This window comes from Barbus barbus (assembly GCF_936440315.1).
Source record: "Barbus barbus genome assembly, chromosome: 40".
NCBI lineage: Eukaryota > Metazoa > Chordata > Actinopteri > Cypriniformes > Cyprinidae > Barbus > Barbus barbus.
The window spans coordinates 4470317-4495358 of NC_136718.1; the positions used below are offsets into that span (position 1 = coordinate 4470317).

General features: G+C 39.6%; 1 protein-coding gene across 1 annotated transcript in view; it reads left to right on the top strand.

Moving 5' to 3' along the window:
• cc2d2a (coiled-coil and C2 domain containing 2A) overlaps positions 1-22488 on the top strand; it is a 42169-nt gene extending 19681 nt beyond the window's left edge. The window contains exons 25-39 of the mRNA XM_079400910.1: positions 2432-2523; positions 4716-4883; positions 4961-5066; positions 5157-5266; positions 10994-11090; positions 11169-11267; positions 11511-11687; positions 14960-15163; positions 15245-15334; positions 15430-15543; positions 18476-18610; positions 19405-19527; positions 19706-19764; positions 19849-20026; positions 21681-22488. Coding sequence (XP_079257036.1) covers positions 2432-2523; positions 4716-4883; positions 4961-5066; positions 5157-5266; positions 10994-11090; positions 11169-11267; positions 11511-11687; positions 14960-15163; positions 15245-15334; positions 15430-15543; positions 18476-18610; positions 19405-19527; positions 19706-19764; positions 19849-20026; positions 21681-21869 — 1941 coding nt within the window. The 3' untranslated portion in view covers positions 21870-22488. The remainder of the gene's footprint in view (positions 1-2431; positions 2524-4715; positions 4884-4960; positions 5067-5156; positions 5267-10993; positions 11091-11168; positions 11268-11510; positions 11688-14959; positions 15164-15244; positions 15335-15429; positions 15544-18475; positions 18611-19404; positions 19528-19705; positions 19765-19848; positions 20027-21680) is intronic.
• The last annotated feature ends 2554 nt before the right edge of the window (positions 22489-25042 follow it).

The following is a 25042-nucleotide window of genomic DNA, read 5'->3' on the forward strand; positions in this document are numbered from 1 at the left end:
ATCAAAAAACAGTAATAAACAGTAATATTGTAAAATATTATTACAATTTCAAATAAGTGTTTCCTATTTCTATTCTAATATATTGTAAAATGTAATTTGTTCCTGTGATACAAAGCTGAATTTTCAGCATCATTACTCCAGTCTTCAGGAGGGATGGGACGATACACCTACCTGCCGATACGATATGTATTGCGATTTTAAAAAATTTTTTTTTAAAGAATTTCGATTCTACAAGTATTGCGATTCGATATTGCTGTTGCAATTTTAATTTTTTGTTTTTAACTCTAGACCATGGGAAAAAGTTGCATGATACACTTAATATACAGACTGTCACAATTAAAAAAAAAAAAAAAACACACATCTTAGCAGTCATTTTTCCTGTCTTATTTCAGTTTTCAGTAAACATAAACAAACGGCCACAAAAAGCCCAATAGAAAAATACTTTTTTAAATAAAGTGCCCAAAAAATTTGTTAAAAACAAAAACAAAGCAAATTTATTTCACAAGATTTCAGTTAAGACTGTTAAGAATATGATTAATACTGAATAAACAGCCTATAAAGGTAAGGCTATTGAATAGCAGTCCCAAACTAGTTTTTGATAATACAATTAAGTTGGTTTGAGCCACCACAGTCATTTAAACATGTACAAAATGAGTGAAAGTGAAAATAACATGGTATTTTGGGGTTATGGAAACAACAGTTACCATGGTGAATATACAATACTAACATGAAGTGTTCTTCATGCAAATTCTTCCCAGCTAACACACGCGGTACAGTTATGAGATTTGTCGGTATTGTACAGTTATTTCACGCGTTGCATGCTCGTAGTTTCTGCGCTTTATTAGTGAAGTGATATACAGCGCGTTACCGAAGAGTGCGTGCTACGAACACGGTATAACATCTGGTAGGACAGGATAGTTTGTTTTTCTGAGGTGAGAGACTTTTTATTTCGTAACAAGTTAAAGAAATAATGATAGAATAATGACACTGACATTAAGCCTGTCAACATCTCATCTGACCGCAGATACTAGGTGTTTCTCAATGTCAAGGATACGTCCTTGGCAGGACTGGTCCTTCCAAGTCACTTCCTTCAGAGGCTAGGCGAGGCTCCTCTTAAGCATTCGGAGAACACGTAAATGGAACAGGCTAGCAAGTGCACGTTATTGCGTCATTACGTCAGTGAAACGGTCCGCTTTTACTCTGGACAACTTAACTAAGTTAGTTATTTACTAAAGAAATGCCGGTGACGGCTAATAATTGTGAAATTAAATGACAGGTCCGGTTCAGTTAACTATCAATAACGTAATTTCTAGAATTTATAATATCAATACGGTAGTAATACTTTTTAATACAAAAATGTTTTTTAAGTAATTTGTAATTTGTAAATATACTTACATTTGAACGCATATTGCCCGTTGGCGCTCCGACTCCGCTAACGTCCGACATTTTGAATTTTTGAGCAAGATAGCAAAGCTGCGCGCATAGGATTGTGGGTGATTTTAGCGCGCGAAGAGCGCGAAGGCTACACTTATGCATCCTTTCCTGTGTATGGGATATTTTTTGAACGAAGGACTCAGTCCTTGGTTGAAATTCCGAGGATCCTCGACATTGGAACAGTCCTTCGACGGATGTCGATTACGTAGCATCCTCGAAATTCTGGCTTCCGAGGATCCTTCCTTGACATTGAGAAACGCCTACTGACAGCGCGTTTTTCTCAGGTACTCTTTACTTAGTGTCAACCGCTTTCATGCACGTCTTTTAAAATAAAAGTCTCGCATCATTAAGAATTGCGTTTTTTTGTTGTCGATGCCGTACACTCCGTGACCCATTTTTTCACCAGTTGAGAAACACATCGCCTCTGCTGGAATAAAACAGGTAACTTTCATCCGCCTAGTATATAAGAAAGGACAAAAATAAAGCAATGTATTTAATATGAATTAATATCGATTCTGGTATAAAAAAAATCGATTTTAAAATCGTAAATAAAAAAATTGCGATAGTTAAGTGAATCGATGTCACATGATCCTTCAGAAATCATTCTAATATGCTGATTTGCTGCTCAAGAAACATTTCTGATTATTAATATCAATGCTGAAAACAGCTGTGCAGTTTAATATCTTTGTGGAAATCTTGAAACATGTTTTTCCAGGATTCTTTGATGAACGCTCAAAAGAACAGCATTTATTTGGAAGAATAAATCTTTTGTATGATTATTGCCTTTACTGTCACTTTTGACCAATTTAATGCATCCTTGTTGAATAAAAGTATTAATTTATGTTAAACAAAAGTTACTGACCCTAAATATCTTCTGTTTTGTTGTCTTTGTTTTAATGATATAATAGCAGTGGACAGTTATGTGATAAATGTGGAATGTATGGACTGCAGCAAAGGGCCCTTAAAATTAAATTCTCTGTTTGTCTCTCTGTCTCAGGTGCGGGAGTCAGTTATTAATCGTTTCCTCATAGCGAAGCATCATTTCATCCTGTCCGATGTGGTTTCAGAGGACGAGGTTCCCAGCATCGGGTAAACAGCTTTATTTTTTATCTAATTCACTACTGCTGACTTTAAATAGAGGCTTTCTGAAGGCTGCCTCATCTTTAACGGTCCACCCACTTCTAGATGTCATATTCAGATATGGTCTGGTACACTGTAAAGTTTTTTTTAAAAATCTGTAAAATTTACGGTAAAAAACTGGCAGCTGTGGTTGCCGGAATTCTACCGTAAAAAATACGGTAGCAACGTTTTAGGTGTTATGGTTTTAACTTAAATTTACCGTAATTTCATTAACTGATGTAATGTTAATATACCAACCTATTGAAGTCCTGAAATCTGTTTTGTACCTTTACACTGATAACCACCAAATGCAGGTGGTGATGAGAAAGTCACATGATGAACCAAAGCCCATCACAAGCAGCTTTTAAACAATAACATATATAGAAGGTGCACAGTGTCATTCACACAAGCACTAAACACCATCATGGTGAGACTCATTAAACTGGAATAGGCAATAAACATTAATTTAACAACATTAGATGTAACATACAACCCTAATAAACATAACAAAACTAAGAAGAAACAGTTATTTCAAAGAAAAAACATAAAATGAAAACTTGAAATGCAACGCAGGGAATTCTGGGAACGTCAGTTTACGTTTTTCCCTGTAAATTTTACAGGAACTTACCGTTAACCATTTAACATGTTTTTACTGCAGCATTTTCAGTTTTTTTACCGTTAAAATCACGGTCATTTTTTACAGTGTACACATGCTGACTTTTTGTGTGACGCTAAATCCATTTCATGTACCTTTGATGATGGTTCTATTGAAGATTAGCATGTTTGATTGCCGTTTATGCCATCAGCAGTCTCTAATGACTGGATTGTGCACAGACTGCAGAGAAGGAAAGGTTTTGTCTTATCTTAAATCAGTATAAAGTGATGTTTATTTGACAGCTCCTGTCTTTTATTTCTCTTTTTTTTTCTCCTGTATGTTTGTATATTCAGTGGTCCAGGTGCTGGGTATGTTCTGAGGATTTTCTGTTCTGTTTTCAGTCTCCCATATTCCTTTATTTTTCTCGTGTTCCTCCCCTCAGATCTGTGTGTTCATGAGGTGCCATTCTCTGTAGAGTTAGTCAGTGTAAAGTGTGTGTGTGTGTGTGTTAATGTGGAGATCACACACTCAGAGAGTGTTTGTGTGTTTGATCTGCTGTTGAGTACTGATAGTGAATGTTTAGAGCAATTATGTGTTTATGTTCTCACTCTCATGTTATTCCAAACCCATGCAACTTACTTTCCTTTGTAGAAGACTAAAGGAGACGTTTAACTGAATGTTCATGCTGCTCTTTTCCATGCAATTCAATTATACATACAAACCCCAAATGGAACAAAAATATTTGAAAACATTATAAAATCATTCAAATTTTGTGAGGAACAGATTGAAAGATAAACTCCTCCACTTTAGCTTTCACAGCCACAGTGATATTCAGAGGAACAGCATGATCAAGAGTGTATTGATTTTATGCAGCAGTTCAATAAACAAGTTAAATTGTGTAGCTTGCATTAAAAGTGATTTTTGCATAATAGGTCCCCTTTAATCAATAAATATGTATATTGTTTATATTTACACACACAGGAAAACTAATCATAAAAGAATTTGCCCCAGGCTAGTAATTTGCATAAAATACACATATTTGTATAAACACAGAGATCATCTCATATAAGGGCTTTCCACAACCTCTGCTTTATAGCCTTTTGATACTCTCAGTACATAAATTGATAAATCATGATTTGTTCATGAAAATGGTCATACTCAGACGGCACACACACACATTGGTGCATATGCAAAAGACCCAGTCACTTTGAGAATGAACCAGTTTTTTGAATGAATTGGTTGAGTGAATGATTCAGTTGACTCACTCATAAAGAGTCGCCATCTACTGGTATAATGAAGTCACCTACAGAAGGAGTCACTGAATCTCCATCACTAATGTACTGACTGACTGTCCATCAGGAACGTGTTCAACATCAACATCTGTTAATAGATATGTGTTTTGTGTTCAGGACAGAAATAGAGACTTTAAACAAATGCACTGTATGTGAGGCTGATGAAGTCCTGTCTCAATGTCTATTGTTGACGTGGAACATTAACTCAGATCCCTCACTAATACCGCAGTGTGTTATGGGATATCTCCACTGACTCTCAGCTGGCACTCTTTCAGGGTGTTAGGCTGGAACCTGTTCAAACTGGCCGAGCCCAAACGGCCCCTGAAGCCTCGCAGGAAGGAGAGGAAGAAGGTGACGGCTCAGAACCTCTCAGATGGAGACATCAAACTTCTGGTCAACATCATCAGAGGATATGACATCCCCGTTCGCAGACCTTACGCCAGGTACCTGTTTCTACACTTCCAGAAAAGTTGATCAATAAGAAGACACTATAAGATCACATTATTTGTTGTATTTTCAGCAAACCCCCTGCATCGGCTAAGTCTGGGCGCTCATTCACAGAGCCGTTTACAGCTCCTGTGTCATCCCAGACACCCCAACAGGGCAGTGAGTGGCCCTTTGGACAGGTAACAGCACGACTGCACCATACCTGTACCTTTAGCTGAATATTATTTGACTGTAACTGTATGTATTCATGTACTGTGTGTGTACTGTAGCCTCTGATCAGGCCGTTTGTGGAGGTATCTTTCCACCGTTCTGTGCTGCAGACGTCTACCGCTGAGGGTCCAAACCCCTGCTGGAACGAGGAGATTGTTCTGCCATTCAGGTCAGACTAAAACCTACAGCACTGACATGAAAAGCCAGTATAACTTCATAAACACTACTTCCCTATATTATTCCTGAACCGAGTGAACTGTCTTGCTGTCTGCTGCTTACACAGGCAGCTGTCTTCAAAGGCAGCCTCCAAACTGAAACAGAACCTCATATGAAATACTCTACATAGGCAGTGACTCAGAGTTAAACTAATGGCATTCTTATCCACCTTATTCCTCACGTAAAAATGGGCGGGCCATTTGTAAGTTTTGCTTCCAGTCTCATTTGCTTCCAGCTATTTTTAACTGTACAAAACCACTCGTTTTGCTGCTTGATACTGCAAATTGGTGTCTTACCATATTATTTTAGTGTATTATCTTAATTATGAACAAACAGTTTTACCATTTACTGCACATTGTTATTCTTCTTGTTATTTCCCTATAGAGGCTAATGGACTGGAAGTCTCATCCATAGGCTCACTTCCGCATTTAGGAATAAGGTGGATAAGCAAAAAGAAATTATAATAAAAAAACATAGGTAAATAGAGGTATTTTTTTTTCTTTATTATATTCCAGTACTGAATGATGCATCAATATTTTAAAAGCAAAAAGGTATACTATTGAATACGTTTATACTTTTATTATTTTTTTAAATAATAAAACTTTATATTTTCCAGTATTGAATAAGAATACATATTTTTAATATACATATACATCAGTAATATATATTATTTATTTTGACAATTTCGTTTTTGTTCTTGATATTCTCAATTGTTGAATGAAGCAAAAAAAAACAATTTAAATAAATTCACATTAATGATATTTCTTTTTGATCTTGATAAATTATCATTTATCATCAATTTTATTTATTTTTTCTTGATATTTTCTAGTATTGAATAAGAATAAATATTTATAATATATTTACATCAATAATATTTTTTTATAAAATATAAATTATTTTTCTCTTGATGTTCTGCAATGTTAAATGAAGCATGAATATTATTTTTAAATTATAAATTATTTATCTTGATGAATTTTAATTTTGTTTTTCAGTATGGAATAAAGCATAAAGATAAAAAAAAAAAAAACATTTAAATAAGTTTCTTCTACTTTTTTCTTTTTTTCATTGAGCTTGTCGCAGTGCATTCTGTGATGTGATACCGCATTACAATTAGGACAAAAAATGTAATTTCTTAAAATACAGTGTATCATATTGGCCACGTACACACTGCAGCTAAATTCAGTTGTCAGTACACCTTTTACTCCTTAATCGCTTTCTGTACACACATAATTCACTAAAATACGGGAGTGACAACCACATTAACTCCCGAAAAATACAGGAAGTGTCAACCACATTTACAGACATTTTATGCAGTGTGTACGGAACTGAACTGAACAACTAGTTGTTAATTACGTATTTGAACATGCATCAGTGTCTTCGTCTGTATGTGAGATGCAAGAAAATAACAGTGAAAGAAGTCTTAACTTAGCACGGGGCTAGCTGCGTTCACGATCCCTGTGGTAAAGTGTCAGTGTTGCCAGAAAAAAAAAAAAACAACAAACAAGCACAAAAAACACTAAAACACCCAAATGGACACAGTCAGTGTCAATTTTTGAAGCCTCAGACTCATCTAAAGAGCTCCTTTTGAAGCGGGGGTCAATGAAACAAGCCATGTTCATGACTCTTTGCTTTCTCTGTGTATCTATTTTTGAGGTCTTCTCTCATTAAATTTGTAATCTCTTTGGTCAGGGATGTATCTGTATCCTTTTCCACCAGAACATCGCAATTGATGTGGTCCAGGACAGGCTTGATGGCTGACAGTGTTACTCGTGTTTCTGAGTCAAGTGCATCCGTTAACTTTCTCAGAGGTTCGAGGAGCTGGCACAGTTGCTCCATGACAGTTATTTCAGTATCCTTGGGCATCAGATGCCATGCTCCTCTTTCTCTAGCCAGTGTTGCACAGACTGGTTGCCGTTGACTAAGGAAACGCTCAACCACCTTGTATGTAGATCCCCATCGAGTCACCACATCATGTATCAGAGCCTTCTGTGGCATGTTGAGGGCAGCTTGATTTTCCCTCAGTTCTCGCCTTCTCCTCCAGCGCCGTGAGAAGCCCTGGACCAGATGGCGGCTGGCCTTGACTCTGCTGTTTCAACTCTCTGAATTTTCAAAGCCTTTGAGATGGCCAGGTTCAAATTATGGCCAAAGCACTCAAGCCACACGTCTGAGAACCCTTCAAAAGCCTTTGTCATGTTTGTTGCGTTGTCTGTGTTTATGCAGACAAGGTCTTTTTTGTTAATCCCCCATTCTTCCAGCATATTCTCAAAAAACTCTCTGATGTTGTGAGCTGAGTGATCTTCTGGGAAGAACTGAGTTTCGAGGCAGTTTGACTCCAGTTGCCAGTCAATATTAGTACTAATAGTATTAGTACAATATTAGTATTAATTAGGGGTCAAGCCCGAAGGGCTGTAGCCCCTATTGTTTCTGTATGATTTTTATTTTCATCCAATGGGAGTCTATGGCAGCCCTATGAAGGGAACATAGGAAAATTATGAAATTTGGCACACTTGTAGTGATGACCATGAATAGTGATCTGACCAACTTTGGGGTCTCTAGGACCAACTCTGTAGCACCACCACCAGTTCAAAAATTCAACATTGAAATGGTAATAACTCCTGAACCCCTAATCCTAGAAAAATTAACCTTAGTACACCTGATTACTCTCTTCATGCTGATCACATTCGATAGCTTACATTAAGACTCCACCCATTACAGTAGCGGCCATGTTAAAAAGTACAGTATTCTTTGTTTTCGCTACTCCTCCTTCAAAATCTGTCCAATTCTTCCCAAAATTGGATCGGATGATCTTTGGACTGAGCCGCACAGAAATGACTGAACAGATTTTTTTATTCATCTTTGTTCAAAAGTTATGATGTTGTGAACTTAACAAAATTTACCCAAAATTGGTTCAGAGGCTGTATCTTGGCCAAACTTTGATCAATCGAAACGAAACTTGGTATGCTTCATCAACACCATGATCTGAGGGTCCATGCCAAAGTTGGGAACAGCGCCACCTATGGGTCGTGACATACCAAAAATTCTAATTTTCGCTTTTAACTTTTGAACAGTCAGTCAGAAAATTATAATCTTTGTGTCTATGTATTCTATGTATTTGTGTCTATGGGTCATGCTAAATCAGAGGATGAATTTTACCAGGATTGGCTGAACCACGTGTCTGCCATTTTGACATTTGTCATAAATTGCAATATCGTTTGAACCATTTGACATATCTGCACAAAAATTGGTAGGGATCATGAACACGATGTCCTTGAGGTACCCCGGACAATGAAGAGAGCACCACCTAGTGTTCCAGAGATATAACAATTTTTGCAAAAGCACTTTTGAAACTTTTAAACTTTTGAAAATGTTGTCCAAAATGTGTCATTTTTATGTCGTTTCGTTCCCTGGGTTATGCCGATTCTGACGATGTCTCATTTGTCGTTTTCCATTAATGTACCTGTCAGCCATATTGAATTAAATGAAAAACAGTTTTATTGCTACTCCTCCTTCAAAATCTAATTCTTCCCAAACTTGGCTCACATGATCTTTGGACTGAGACGCATAGAAATGACTGAACAGAATTTTTTGACCTACTGGTGAAAAAAAAAGTTATGATGCTGTGAAGTTAACAAGGTCGACCCGAAATAGTTTCAGAGGCTGTATCTCGGCCAAACTTTGATCAAGCGACACAAAACTTGGTACGCTTCATCAACACCATGAACTATGGGTCGTGAGATACTAAAAATGCACTATTTTGCTTATAACTTTTTAAAGCATTGTCCAAATTTTGTTATTTCTGTATCCTTTCATTCCCTGGGATATGCCGATTCTGACAATGTCTCATTTGTCATTTTCCATGAATGTGACTGTCAGCCATATTGAAGTAAATTTAAAAACAGTTTTTTCGCTGCTACTCATTCAAAGTTTGTCCAATTTTGTCCAAAATCTAATCATATGATCTTTGGACCGACCTGCACAGAAATGACTGAACAGATTTGTGATATTCACTACCGTTCCCGATAAATGCTTCTTGGAAGATTTGTTCATTGTCTTATGCTAATAATCTTAACATTCGACTAAGTTACAGGCTAAACAATTACCATTCTGTTTAATGGGACCCCTCAGATATCGAGTTAAGCCATAAGCTGCGTTACAGTTAACTTAAATTTGTGTGTTACACTGGTTAAAAGGCTAAGGAACTTTTTTAGTCAGCTCATTCTCAGTCCTTAACCTTTCCTAGGCAGCCAGTGCTCTGCTAAGCCACCGGCCCCGAACCTTACAGGTCGAGGGTTCGAAGCCAGGGTGGCACAGGGCCAGACCGCAAGAAGTACCATGGCGGAAGCGGTGCGAACGTTGATTTTGTTTCGGACATTGGATCTTCCGTGCTCGTTCGTCTTGAGTCAGAAACGTGTGTTTGTTCGTTCTCATCTGAACTTCTGTTAAATTTTGAACTTCTGAACCTATCTGTTTTCTCAATGTACGTTCTATTTCTGCTGTTTTTGATCTTCCCGCTCTGTGCCGCTCTACGGGCCATTCGCAGGCTTGGCCCCGGTAATCGCTGCTTGCAGCTATATTTATTATTGTTATTATCATCAGTGATATTAGCAGTAACAATAATAATAATAATAATAAATCACACACACAAACACACTTTAAATGAACAAAATAAGTTGGTTGGGTCAGATGACTCAATTACTGGAATATCGATTCTGTTCTGCTGCATTTCCTTCTTTATGATGACTGTTGTCATTAGTGACGCATTATAACAGTGCGCATTCATGTCTCTCGTATCACCGCTGCATTTCCTTCTCGCGCTCTCTCGTTTCATTCAAATTCAACTTGCCGTCTTGCGTCTCAATTTTGGATTGTATTGAAAATAAAATCAGAGGAATTTAATATTAATACTACTATAATATTGCTTTAGTGATCATATTGTCTGGACGATTGCTTTGCACACTACATAATGGATTTATAAACAGGTAAGATTTTAAAACACTAATTTCAATTCAATGTGTCATGTCCCCATAATTATTATAGGTAAAAAATAAATAAATAAAGAATCTGTGTAATAAGTTTACTACTACGAATATACAATATATTATTCTATAAATTAAATAGTTAATAGTGTGGACGTGTTCGTTCGTCTTGACTCAAAGCCACTGCAAGCTTTTCTTTGCGGAAGCTTTGCGTTAATTACAAGTGAGATAATGAAATATTGTATCTCTAATCAATATTTTTTGTCTAATAAGTTAATTTTGGTATTGAGGTAAAAGTTAGTTTACCTTGCATTCGCTATATAACAGGGGGTGGTGATCGCGAAGATGGCTCAGCAAATTTGACGTGTTTCCCCCTTTTGCAGCAACTTTCTTCTTGCATGATCTGCCGACAGGGTAACCGTCCTCGATTAAATTGCCCTCAGGACTCTTGTAAAAGCCAAAATACGACATTAAACGATGATGCTAACCGTCAGGACATTTTATCGTGGTTTATCATTAAACCGGTAATCGTTCCATCTCAACTCGCACATTTAAATGCGGTTGTCACTCCTGAAACTTGTCGTGTGTATGTGGCCATAAGGATTGCGCCTATGATACCTTGAAATGCTGTCTTGGTATGCAGCTCACTAGGTAATGTTTCAGTATTTACATGCTGTGAATCAACGGTTTCCCTTTTATCTCAGTGCTCCAAATGGAGATTACAGCTCCACCAGTCTGCAGTCGGTCAGAGATGAGGTCTTCATCAACATCTTCGATGAGGTCCTCTATGATGTGGTGGAGGTGAGAAATATTCTGATGTGCTTATGGATCGTTCCCAGAGTCATTTTAATGTTGACCTGTCTGTCTGAACTCCGTCAGGATGAGCGGGAGAGAGGGAACACTATTCACACCCGTATAGAGCGGCACTGGCTCGGCTCCATCAAGATTCCCTTCAGCACCATCTACCTGCAGTCTCGGGCAAGACACCAAACACCAACACTTCATACAGAGCACATGACAGTTTCTGCTTTTGTACAAGTGTTCGTGTATAATGGAAATATGCTCTAAAATAATCCTGCTCCCCTCTGATAGGTTGACGGAATATATCTCTTATAAATTTGATTGGCTAGTGTTTTTTATTTTTTTAATCTGTAAAGTAAAATATTCAGGTTTAATTGATTGTGATGTGTATCTATTATATGATCTGTACATTTTGTTTAGATTGATGGTACGTTTAAGGTGTCCACTCCTCCAGTGCTGCTGGGATACAGTAAGGAGCGCAGTTTGGGCAGTGAAGGTGGATATGATGCCGTCCGCAGCCTGAGTGAAGGAACTTTCCTCAGCCTTTTCATCACCATTGAACCCCAGCTGGTTCCTGGAGACACCATCAGAGAAAAGGTACAGCAGAAAAATCTGCTTCATTATCAAGTGTTATGTGATGACAAAAAAAATATTTTTATAGTGCTGTGAAATGATTAATCGTGATTAATAAATGTTTTTGTTTACATAGTATATGTGCATGTACTGTGTATATTTATTATGTATAAACATACACACGTGCATGTATATATTTAAGAAAAATATGGTACATTTATATATTAAATATATTTATAAATAATATAATTTATATAGAGTCCCCTCCATAAGTATGGAACAGTGAAGACAAAATTGCTCTGTTGGCTGTGGAGACATGCAAATATGATTAAAAGATGAATATGAGACAAAACTACAGAATGTCACATTTTATTATTAGCCGTTTCAACACATACATGTTTTACCAAATAAAAAGAACAGCACTTTTAGAGTTAATCCCACTCATTGATGTGAGCATAAGTATTGGGACAGTTGAACATAAGGCAGATATAAAAGATTAAAAGCTATTATTTAGTTGCAGATCCCTTGCACACAATCACAGCAGTGAGTCTGTGACCCATAGACATCACCAGACTCTTGCTCTCATCCTTTGAAATACTTTTCCCAGCCTTTAATGCAGCCAATCCCAATTGGGGATTGTTGGGGAGTTTTGGGGAGTTTCTGCCTTTACTCTCCTCTTCAGCTGGTGAAATTCATGTTCAATCAGATTTAAATCTGGAGGTTGACTTGGGCAATCTAAGACTTTCCATTTCTTTGCTCTTATAAAGTCCTTGACTGAACTGGCAGGGTGTTTTGGGTCATTGTCCTGATGCAATATGAAGCACTTCCCAATGAATCTGGTGGCATTTTCTTGAATATTGGTAGGCAAGATTGTTTTGTACCCTTCCAAATTCATTCTGCTACTGTCATCATACATTAAGTCATCAGTAAAGTTGAGAGGGCCTGTTCCAGAGACAGCCATGCATACCCATGCCATGACACCACCTCCACCATGCTTTACAGATGAGGCTGTCTGCTTGGGATCATTGCAGTTCCCTTTGTTTCTCCACATTGTTGCTTTCCCATCACTTAGATAAAGGTTCATCTTTGTCTCATCGGTCCATAAACACAGCTCCAAAACTCTTCTGGATCACCTTTGTGCTTTTTTGCAAACTCTAATCTTTCTATTTTTGGTGCTGGTCAGAGGTTTGCATCTTGCTGTGTAGCATCTGTAATGCTGTGTCAAAGTCTCCTGAGGACAGTAGATTGTCAGAGCATCACCCCAGCTTTCTGGAAGTTGTTGCTGATTTTACAGACACATCTTTTAGGATTCATTTTCACAGCTTTTATGATTTGTCTGTCATCAACTACTGTTGTTTTCTCAGCCGATCAGGTCGTTGTTGGTGTCGCTGGTGGTTAGGGTTAGGTTGATTTCTCCATGCCCTTTGTTTTTGCTAGAGCTCTAATTGACTTCCTCTTTTCTTTTAGCATTTAAATTGTTTGCTTTTCTCTCAAAGTCAGCTCCCTCATCTTCATCCTGGTTTGTGTGTGTCATCATCGAATGCAAGATTCAGAATACAGAAGTAATGGATATAACTGATACGACACATTCCCTGCTTTTAATATCTGAAGAATTAATGCAACAGGACACAGCTGATCACTTAGAAAGACCTGAGAGGCAACTGCTCCAATACTTATGCTCACATCAGATAGAGGGATGAACTCTAAAAGTGCTGAACTTAGCTGGTAAAACATCTATGTGTTGAATCACCCAATAATAAAATGACATTCTGTAGTTTTGTCTCATATTCATCTTTTAATCATATTTGTATATCTCTTGACTCCACAGCCAACAGAGCAATTTTGTCTTTACTGTTCCAATACTTTTGGAGGGCACTGTATATATATACATGTAAATATTTCCAAAATATATGCTGTATGTGTGTGTACTTATATATGCATAATAAATATGCACAGTACATGCACACATATTATGTAAACAGAAACCTTTATTTTGGATGCGATTAATTGCGATTAATCGTTTGACTGCACTATTTTTTTATGTTCGTAAAAATAAGAATTTTATATTTTTTTGTTCAATATTGCTTTTTCCTCTCTCTTTTTTTGACTGCTTTTAATAGATGAAGGATGTAAAGGTAACATTTGGAGTCTGAATCATGTTTATTTACAGTGGAAGTCTATGGGGAAAAGCGTTGTACTAACATAAACACTGACATTCACACTGTTTTCAAAGTATCACCATAATGCTTAAACCTTTATGCGTTAACATCACACCAGTGTGATACAATTGATTACTAACCTTTACTAAAGCCTGTAAGCTGGGAGATTTCCACATGATCTACAGAAAGGATGCAAGAAAGGGACTGTTTACATGGAGAAAAATCTGCTGACTGTTGTCCCACCTCTACAAGGACAATATAAAAAACTTCACAGCTTAAATATAAAACATTTGATATGGAATAATGACTAAAAGCGCTTTAACAAATACACAAGATGAACATTTCTGTTGTCTGGCCAGAATGGCTTGCCCCACAGACTTCAATTGTATGTGAGTGTATTACTGTAAACATGATTATTGTTTGTTAAAGAGTCATCGACAGCATCTGTGAGCATCATTCAGCTTAACTTTTAATACATGTAACTTAACCCAAGACATTCCTGCAAGTGTTGTCTGTTTAGTGGAGTTGTGTTTAGATCAGGTTTAATTTCTCAACATTTCCATTCAAAGGTTTGGGGTCAGTTAATTCATTAATATTTTTAAGAAAGAAAGAGAAAGACAGAAATACTTTTATTTGGTGCATTAAATTGATCACAAATCACAGTAAAGATATGTATAATAATCTAAAATTCTATTTCAAATGCATGCTGTTCTTTTACAATTTCTTATTATCAAATAGTCCTGGGAGGGGGGTTCACCTTTTCCATAAAAATGTTAATAATAATAATAAAATGTTTGTCGAGCAATAAATCAACATGATTTCTGAAGGATCATGTGACACTGAAGACTGGAGTATTGATGCTGAAAATTCAGCTTTGATCACAGGAATAAATTATATTTTACAATATATTCACATAGAAAACAGCCATTTAAACTGTAAAAAAAAAGATTTCACAGTATTACTGTTTTTATTGTATTTTGATCAAATAAATGCAACTTTGGTCTTCTTTCAAATACATAAAAAAAAAAAAAATCTTACTGAGCCCAAACTTTTGAACAGCTCAATTTATTAAAAGACAGTAAGGGAAACTTCAGAGTAAAACCTGTTTTATGACCTCTGACCTCTCTCTCCTCTCAGTTTGACTCTCAGGAAGGTGAGCGTTTGTTGATAGCAAGTGAAGTGTTTGAGAAGGAGGCAAGTCGGCGTTTTCCCGACCGGCCCTGTCTCACCACCGTCATCGACGTCAACGGCAAAACCGTCTTCGTCACGCGCTTCATACGGCCTCTGAACCCCCCGCAGGAGCTGCTGGACGCTTTCCCAAATGGCCCTCAGGAGACCACGGTCCGTCCACACACTGTTCAGACTCCAGCTCATCTGTGTGTGCTGTCATTCTGCTCATCCTCTCCTTCGCTCTCTCCTCAGGAGCTGGTTGCACGATACGTGTCGCTCGTTCCCTCTCTTCCAGACAGCGTGTCTTTTGTTGGGGTTTGTGACTTATGGAGCACGTGCGATGTGAGGAAACATTGACGTCTCTCTTGGTTGTTTCTGTTCTGTGAGATTGTGTCATATACACTTTTTTTTTTTTTGTCTGATTTATGCTGTTTTAGCAATTCCTAACGTTGCTAGCTGGAGATGAGGAGGAGCATGCTGTGTTACTCTGTAACTACTTCCTGTCGATGGGCAAAAGGGCGTGGCTTATCATAGGCATCGCCATTCCTGAGGTGAGTGACTGGCCTCTTAGCCAATCACGCGTCAATAAAACTGAGGGTGGCAAATCACAAATCTCTGAGATGGTGTTAGGGTCCTGTGGTTGTAGTGAAAATAAGGCGTCCCACAAAAGTACAAACAAAAGAATAATATTTAATAAACTGCTTCAACACACATATGGCACTATGTAAACTCAAGATCCGACAAACATAAAGGCAGAACTGAGGACTTATAAAGGAAGAGGAACAAACGAGGAAACAAGATGATTAATCAAACACAGGTGAAGGGGATCATTAATTAACAGAACTAGGACAGGAACTAAAACAGGAAGAACCAAATAAGGTAGAAACAGAACAAAACCAAAACTGACATGTTACAGTATCTCCCCCTCCCGGAAGGTGCGTCCCGCACCGTAACAGCAACATCGGGGAGGGGGGGCGGGCGCCCTGGAGGCTGGAGCAGGCCAGGACAGGGAGGAGACAAGGGAAGCCTCCAGGGTGGATCTGGAGCCTTGGGAGGCCATGGCAGGACTGGAGATTCGGGAGGCCATGGCGGATCTGGAGCCTTGGGAGGCCATGGCAGGACTGGAGATTCGGGAGGCCATGGCGGATCTGGAGCCTTGGGAGGCCATGGCAGGACTGGAGATTCGGGAGGCCATGGCGGATCTGGAGCCTTGGGCGGCCTTGGCGGATCGGGGTCCTTGGGCGGCCTTGGCGGATCGGGGTCCTTGGGCGGCCTTGGCGGATCGGGGTCCTTGGGCGGCCTTGGCGGATCGGGGTCCTTGGGCGGCCTTGGCGGATCGGGGTCCTTGGGCGGCCTTGGCGGATCGGGGTCCTTGGGCGGCCTTGGCGGATCGGGGTCCTTGGGCGGCCTTGGCGGATCGGGGTCCTTGGGCGGCCTAGGCGGATCGGGGTCCTCGGGCGGCCTTGGCGGATCTGGGTCTTTTGTGGCCTTGGCCTTTGGCCTGGCCACACAAACTGAGGCTATATGGCCCCCCCCCAAAATTTCTTTGGGAAAGTTCCCCTCAGGCGGCCATATTGGAGGAGAGGGCTCTTGGGGGCGTTCCGGAGGAGCGGGCAATTGAGGGCGTTCCGGAGGAGCGGGCACTTGAGGGCGCACGGGAGGCGCGAAGCTGGATAGAACCAGCGGAGACGAAGGAGAGCTGGACGGGACCAGCGGAGACGCAGGAGAGCGCTCTTGCAGCGCAGACATTTGAGGGCGCTCTGGCAGCGCGGACACTTGAGGGCGCTCTTGCAGCGCGGACACTTGAGGGCGCACGGGAGGCGCGAAGCTGGATAGAACCAGCGGAGACGAAGGAGAGCTGGACGGGATCAGCGGAGACGCAGGAGGGCGCTCTTGCAGCGCAGACATTTGAGGGCGCTCTTGCAGCGCGGACATTAGAGGGCGCACGGGATGCGCGGGGCTGGACGGGACCAGCGGGAACTCAGGTGGGCTGGACGGGACCAGCGGGGACTCAGGTGGGCTGGACGGGACCAGCGGGGACTCAGGTGGGCTGGACGGGACCAGCGGGGACTCAGGTGGGCTGGACGGGACCAGCGGGGACTCCGGTGGGCTGGACGGGACCAGCGGGGACTCCGGTGGGCTGGACGGGACCAGCGGGGACTCCGGTGGGCTGGACGGGACCAGCGGGGACTCCGGTGGGCTGGACGGAACCAGCGGGGACTCAGGTGGGCTGGACGGAACCAGCGGGGACTCAGGTGGGCTGGACGGAACCAGCGGGGACTTAGGTGGGCACTTGCGAGGTGCCGGAATTGGTGGGCTCAGACGAGGAGCAGGCACAGGAAAGCACTGGCGAGGAGCTGGCACTGGAGGGCGCTTGCGAGGAGCAGGTACTGGATGGCACTGGCGAGGAGCAGGCACTGGATGGCGCTGGTGAGGAGTAGTCACTGGTGTGAGCATGGGAGCCGAGAACTCCGGGGGAAGAGCCTCATCCAATAGCCCCCTTTCCTGAATCTGAGGCGTGGGCGGCGGAACCCTTTTCACCACAGCTGGCGCAACGTTCATCGCCCTTTTCGGCGGCATCCTCCTCGCCGCGGGCGGAACATTCATCGCCGAGTACGGCGGGATCCTCTTCGCCGCGGACGGAAGTACAATTATCGCCGGGGACGGCGGACCGTTCCTCACCTTCTGCGGCGGTCTTCTCTTCGCCACGGTTGGCGAAACTATAGGGTTGGGCAGGCGGGAGGAGCCGTTGGCGAGGTATGTGGAGGATCCCGGCGAGGAATGAGCTGGGGAGACGCTGTGCGTTCCTGCTGGAGCGGAATGACGAGTCTGGGGAATCTCCTCGATTTCTTCGTCGAGCCCATTAAGGAAGAAGACTAGGTTAATAAGTTCGACCAAGGAAAAATCACCTGTGGGAAGCTCACAGCGGATAACTTCGTCATTCAACCCCAGCAGGAAACGCGCACCCAGAGCTGCGTCGTGCCAGCTCACCCGGTTGGTAAGCTCGAGGAAAACCTCCACATATCGCGCCAACCTCAGGCCGCCCTGCCGCAGCCCGTACAGCGCGACTTCCGCTGGAGACATGATGTTAGTGGTCTCCGGCGATCGTCTGGCTTTCTGTCGCGGTCGGATCTTCTGTTAGGGTCCTGTGGTTGTAGTGAAAATAAGGCGTCCCACAAAAGTACAAACAAAAGAATAATATTTAATAAACTGCTTCAACACACATATGGCACTATGTAAACTCAAGATCCGACAAACATAAAGGCAGAACTGAGGACTTATAAAGGAAGAGGAACAAACGAGGAAACAAGATGATTAATCAAACACAGGTGAAGGGGATCATTAATTAACAGAACTAGGACAGGAACTAAAACAGGAAGAACCAAATAAGGTAGAAACAGAACAAAACCAAAACTGACATGTTACAGATGGATGTGAAAACTGTATTTTTTTTATGCCTGCATGGGTTTGTCATTGTTTTAGGGCCCTACGGCGTACGTTTTGACGTATGAGCAGAACCGCTATCTGATCTGGAATCCCAGCACTGGGCAGCACTACGGACAATATGACACATTCTGCCCCCTACAGACCATCGGCTGCCTGATCAACTCAGATAACGTTAGTAATCATACTTACCACTCCACCCCTCAAAAAAATAAATAAATTAAATGTATCACAACTATCATAACTGATTTCATATCGGTGCAAAAATACATTTTACAGTCAATATGGAAGTAAAAAGTTTAGAATATTTAAGATTTTGAAACCAAATTTATTTGATCAGAAGTACAGTAAAAACAGTAATATTGTCAAATATTACTACAGTTTTAAATAAGTGTTTTCTATGTGAATAAATGCTAAAATGTAATTTATTATTGTGATGTAAAGCTGAATTTTCAGCATCATTACTCCAGTCGTCAGTGTCACATGATCCTTCAGAAATCATTTTAATATGCTGATTTGCTGCTCAAGAAATATTTCTGATTATTATCAATTTTGAAAACAGCTGTGCCGTTTCATATTTTATGCGGAAACTGTGATAAACTGCCAGTCTTTAAAGATTAAAAAACAGAAATACTTAAAAAAAAGCAATAAAGACTTTTATAATGCTACAGAATATTTTTATTTTTATTAAAAAAAGCTTTTCTATTCATCAAATAAAGTATCACATTTTCTGCAAGAATATGAATTAACAACTGTTTTCAACATTACTGTTTTTACTGTATTTTTGATCAAATAAATGTAGTCTGGTTAAGCATAAGATACGTTTTAAGATATATTGAAAAAAACCTTAATTTTTCCAAACCAGTCATTTATTTGTTTCCGCCATTTATTTTATGTGATGTGATAAAAAGCAATATTGTATGGTAATTTTATTGTTTTTTATTTTTATATCTGTCTGTGTGTCTCAGGTGTGGTTTAATATCCAGCCTTACGCTGCACCTGTGAGAATGGGTTTTGACGTCTCTAAGCCAAATCTCTGGAAACCGTTTTTCTCGCGATCGTTCCCTGATCCCGGCCTCTCAAGTGTGCAGGTGAGGATGGCTCCACCAATCACAGGCCTCGATTTAGCAAGTCACCCTTTAACTGATTCTGAACTAATTCTGATGGATCTTAAAATCACTTTCTGAAGTGACATCTAATCTGCAGGCGTTTCTTGCCATTTTGGGCCAAACTGTGGAGTCAGAATTGATTTTGAGTCATGTTTTTCAGCCGGAGGTCCTGGTTTACAGACACACGGACAGAGCAGCTGCTGTTGAGTTACAAGACAGGTTAGTTTTAATCAAACACACACCGATCGTTTAGGTACACATATCTGATGAAATGAGATTGAGTTCTGTGCTCCTGTGCTGTAGGATAGAGAAGGTTTTGAGGGAGAAGATCATGGAATGGCGTCCACGTCACCCCACGCGCTGGAACCGCTACTGCATCTCTACGTTACGTCAGTTCCTGCCAAAATTAGAGCTGAGCGGAGGACGAGAGGTGGCTGAGGAACATCGCCTCGAGCTGCAAAGCCTTCTGGGAGAATACAGGGTGACTTTACACAGGCTAATAGCCTTGAGGCCATTTCACACTGAGCGAGGCGAAAAAGCGAGAAGAATCGCAGATGAATGTTACTTTCACACCGAGAGGGAAATGATCATTCATTGCATAATTCACGCTAGATGGCGCCGACCAGCAATGCATTTTTCCTCAGATATGCGTCTCGTATATGGATTTAACGTTGTCCGCTGCTCAATATACAGCATTAAATTAAGATAAATAAAGTTTGGTTCCATGCCAGAAACACAAACTATCCATAATGCTTACAAGTAAACATCTTAAAATACAAACAGAAGTAGCATCAAGCCACATTTGAAAAGTTATGCATGTTAATTATTAGTTTTTGCTTAAAGCCCACTTTAAACCATCATCGAGTTCTTGTAATAACTTCCGATTGTGATCTATAGTTGATTTTGATTCTATAATAGGCTTATTATAGAATACTGCTTATTGTCATAAACATTGTTTATTGTTATAAAAATACCATGAGCTGCATACAGAACACATACAGAAAATATATTGTCATAATCATATGTCTGTTTGCTTTCAAACAGTGTAGAATGTGTAGAAATATATTTCATTCGATTTTTTTTTTTTTTTTTTTTTATACTGAAGATCTAGAGAGCAAATGTTATGAGCTATGACTCATATCATTTGCACACATGGAAGAAAGTGAACATGATTCAGTGGAGAATTTATAGCAAAGGATTGGATGTGATGTGTGGCCAAGTATGGTGTCCCATACTTGGAATTTGTGCTCTGCATTTAAGCCATCCAAGTGCACACACACAGCAGTGAGAAGTGAACACACACACACACACCGTGAACACACACCCGGAGCAGTGGGCAACCAATGCTGTGGCGCCCGGGGAGCAGTTGGGGGTTCGGTGCCTTGCTCAAGGGCACCTCAGTCGTGGTATTGAGGGTGGAGAGAGCACTGGACATTCACTCCCCCCACCTACAATCCCTGCCGGCCCGAGACTCGAACCCGCAACCTTTGGGTTACAAGTCCGACTCTCTAACCATTAGGACACGACTGCCCCCTTAATATAAATTATATTGACATTATATATACATCTGATTGGACGGCTTGTTTCATCGCGGAACGATGGGGGAGAAAAACGACACACAGGATGAAATTTTTTTTTTTTTTCCGTGCCGCAAATGATTGTTGGTGTGAATAGCCCCATAGAGATCTATTGTTTCGATTCAAAAGCACCATCGCGCCGAACATTCCAGTCAAATTTCGCGTTCAGTGTGAAAAGCCCTTTACATGCAGTACAAATATCAGCTAATATAGCTGTTTATAGGTCAGCGTGAGGGCCAGACATGCTCAGTGAGATGTTAAAGAATGATTTAGCCAATATTCGAGCATCTTTGTGTTGTTGCAATGTCAGTAAATGAACAATGTGTGCTCTTTTTCCATGTTACCTGCATCCAGATCTACCCGTTTATATGTTAAAACTACAGATCGTACTTCCAGCTGGAAGTCAGATTGAGCCCAGTGCAGTATAGTTTTCCAAAGAGAAACTCTGTAGGCCTTGTTCTCTTGAAATGTAGCACAGATAAAAAAAATAGGCGGCCACGTTTAATTGTCAGCAGTGAATCACCCCTTTAATGTTGTTTTCTCACTGATCTGTTTCAGATATCTGGGTTTCCCCTGCACCTTCCTTTCTCAGAGATTCGGCCAATTATTGAAGCCGTTCACAGCACAGGGGTTCACAAGGTTGAAGCCCCAAATGTAGAGTTTGCCCTGGCGGTCTACGTGCACCCGTACCCCGGTAATGTGCTCTCTGTTTGGGTCTACATCGCCTCCCTGGTCAGTGCACACTAGATCACAGCAGAACACCACCAGCAACAAGGAAAAGACTTCTTGATATGCTTCGTATGAACACTGAAAAAAATGTATCATTGAATTTACTCAATTATTTTAAGGTAAGCGGTTGCAATCAATTTATTTTAGGTACATTTATATAAATTTAGTTGACTAACTTTCAGCAAAATTTGTGTATTTAAATGTAGCTAAAATAAATTGATTGCAACCTCCTACATTTAGTATCTTTTTTTTTTCAGTGAAATAATTTTTTTTATATAGATTTTGTAGAGCTCCTGTGCCTGTCAGTGTGTTTTAACACTGCCTCTACTAGTTGTCTTATTTACCTTTTAAAGATCCCCAGTCTAGAATATTATTTATAAGTGTCAAATTACAGCTTTTATACATTTTATTCTGTATATTGTTCATGGTTGTACTGAATCGAGATGTTTGAAATATTTTTAAAACATTTTGATTACACAAGACTGCTAAGTTCAACATTATTGTGTGTGTGTGAATGTGTGTGTGTGTGTGTCTTTTAGGTTGAATCTCACAAAACACACCAAAATTTGTGTTCATGTTCATGTTTTTATACTCTAAAAAAATTAAGTAGCAAAATAAAAAACAATTTTTCCCCATTATTCTTTTTTACATTTTCCCAGTAACAACATTTTTTACTGTATTACAATCACGAGATCTTGAATGAGTTTGGAATTTAAGTTTCTTCTGCTCACCAAGGCTGCATTTATTTGATCTAAAATACAGTAACAACCGTAATATTGTGAAATGTTATTACCAATTAAAAAAACTGTTTTATATGTAATATATGTTCCAATGTAATGTATTTCTGTGATCAAAGCTGTATTTTCAGCATCATTACTCCAGTCGTCAGTGTCACATGATCCTTCAGAAATCATAATAATATTTGCTGTTCAAGAAACATTTCTGATTATTATTTTTGTTATAAAACAAACAAACAACACCAAAAAACTGCATTTATTTAAAATAGAAATCTTTTGTAACATTATTGATGTCTTCACTGTCAATTTTGATCAATGTAATGCATCCTTGCTGAATAAAACTATTAAGTTCAGGAGCATCATTGTAAAAACTGCAACAATATATCCATCCAGATGCATTACAGTGATGAAAGATGCTTATTTATTATGAAAAACAATGTTTTTGTTTTCTTATCAATATCACCTCAATATTTACTTGACAGTTTAGTAGCTTTATAGATATTTTAATAGTATTATTCCAAGCAAACTACTAAATTGAACCAGTTGATTATTGAAGCACATGTGAAAACATTACACAATACAAGCGCTACAGAATCAAGCAGTACGGATGCTTCTGTTCTCTGCTTTGCGTGTGAAATTGTAATTCTGTAGAGAGACTTCAGCACTGCAGAGATGTTATCACTGATGTATTTGTCCGGCTCAGACAGACTGAAGCGGATCTATCAGATCCATCAGCAGTTATAGGCTCTGTTTGGTTTGAGTCTTGTGTTGGGACTTGTGTGGTCTTGCAGGTGTTTTTGTGGTATGACAGCTGTCCCCTCACTCTGGTCATGTAGGGTAAACAAACTGAACTTCCTGACCGCAGCGAGAGGCTTCACTCTTCACCAGGGCACTTCTAGCTACTAGGTGGTTGCCACTTCTAGTTCCTATTCTTCAGGGGTTCGTTATTTTCTTCTGCAAAATACTAGGATGGATTCATAAAACCATCTTTGCTGAAATATGACATGCAAATTATTGTGATCAAACTAAAATGACTATTTTTTTTTTTATAATGATCTGCAGAGCTGTAGGTGCTACACACAATCAGAAACAGCACAGGCTTTGATCACATTTGACCTTTTCTTGTGTTGTTTAGAAATAATTGCATCTGTCCTGATTCCTCTTTATTACCTCAGTGAAGAATATGTGTTGTTTATACATTCATATCTCTGATCTCAGAAGTTTAGAAAATGCAGTTGTTGTTTTTTCCCTGAGGAGGAAATTGAGAAGGTTGCAGTGTTTTCATAGCACAATGAGCTCTTTACTCTCAGATGATCAGGGAACATTTGATTCCTTATGATAGGAGCTCTTTGAAGTGGTGAATGTGACCTGTTTGCGAATCAGAACTGACCTTTATAGAGCTGCGTGCTGCTTTAGGAATGTCCTCTATCCCCCTACAAATAAAAGCACAGCATGCAAAGTTAGCCAGAAAATAAACTTCTAGGGAAATCAAGCATTGCATTGCAGTTATTAGTATGTTACCACTAGATGGCTCCTCTTTGTCATATGGGTTTAATTTATCAGCTCAAAAATGTTTAACTTGCTAAAGGCTGTGAGCGCAGATCACAGCTGTGTCAGATCAGGCTATCAACCATCACACCTTCATGTTGAGAGAACGATTACAGAGATAAATGAAAACATGATCATTGAATAAAGCTGCATAACCAAAAAGAGTGGTGAGGTTGGAGCTTTTAAACTTCACACACACACACACACACACACACACATGGATGAAATAACCACATTGTAAAATCATTCTAAGCTTTCTGCATGCAAGTTGAAAACTTGACATTCAAAATGTATATATTTTACCATATTTAATATGTAACACTATATAAAATATAGTATATACATATATTCTGATGTCAGTATTTTTTTTTTTTTATATACTTTTACTCAGCAAGGATGCATACAATTTATCTAATGTGGCTGTAAAGACTTTTTACATGGTTACAAAAAAATTCTGTTTCAAATAAATGCTGTTTATGCATTTTAAAACAAAGTATCATAGTGTCCTGAAAACTGTGAAGCAGCACAACTGTTTTCAACATTGATAATAATAAGAATTGTTTTTTGAATTGTATCAGCAAGTCGGCATGATTTCTGAAGGATCACGTGACACTGAAGACTGGAGTATTGATGCTGAAAATTCAACTTTGATCACAGAAAGGAAAAAAAATTAAATAAATTAAAACAAAACAGTCTGCAATAATATTTCACAATATGGACTCAAGGTTTTGAGCCATGAAGCGTTGCGTGACATTTCCGTCGAGTCTCGGACATATTGTTCCCTGGCATCTGATCAAACACAGCATTATGAAAATGAAATAACTGTTGCTGTCATTATTTTGCTATAAGAACAGCAGCCCTGCTGTCTTTCATGTCTGTTTGGACACAAATAAGTTTATTGTTGAT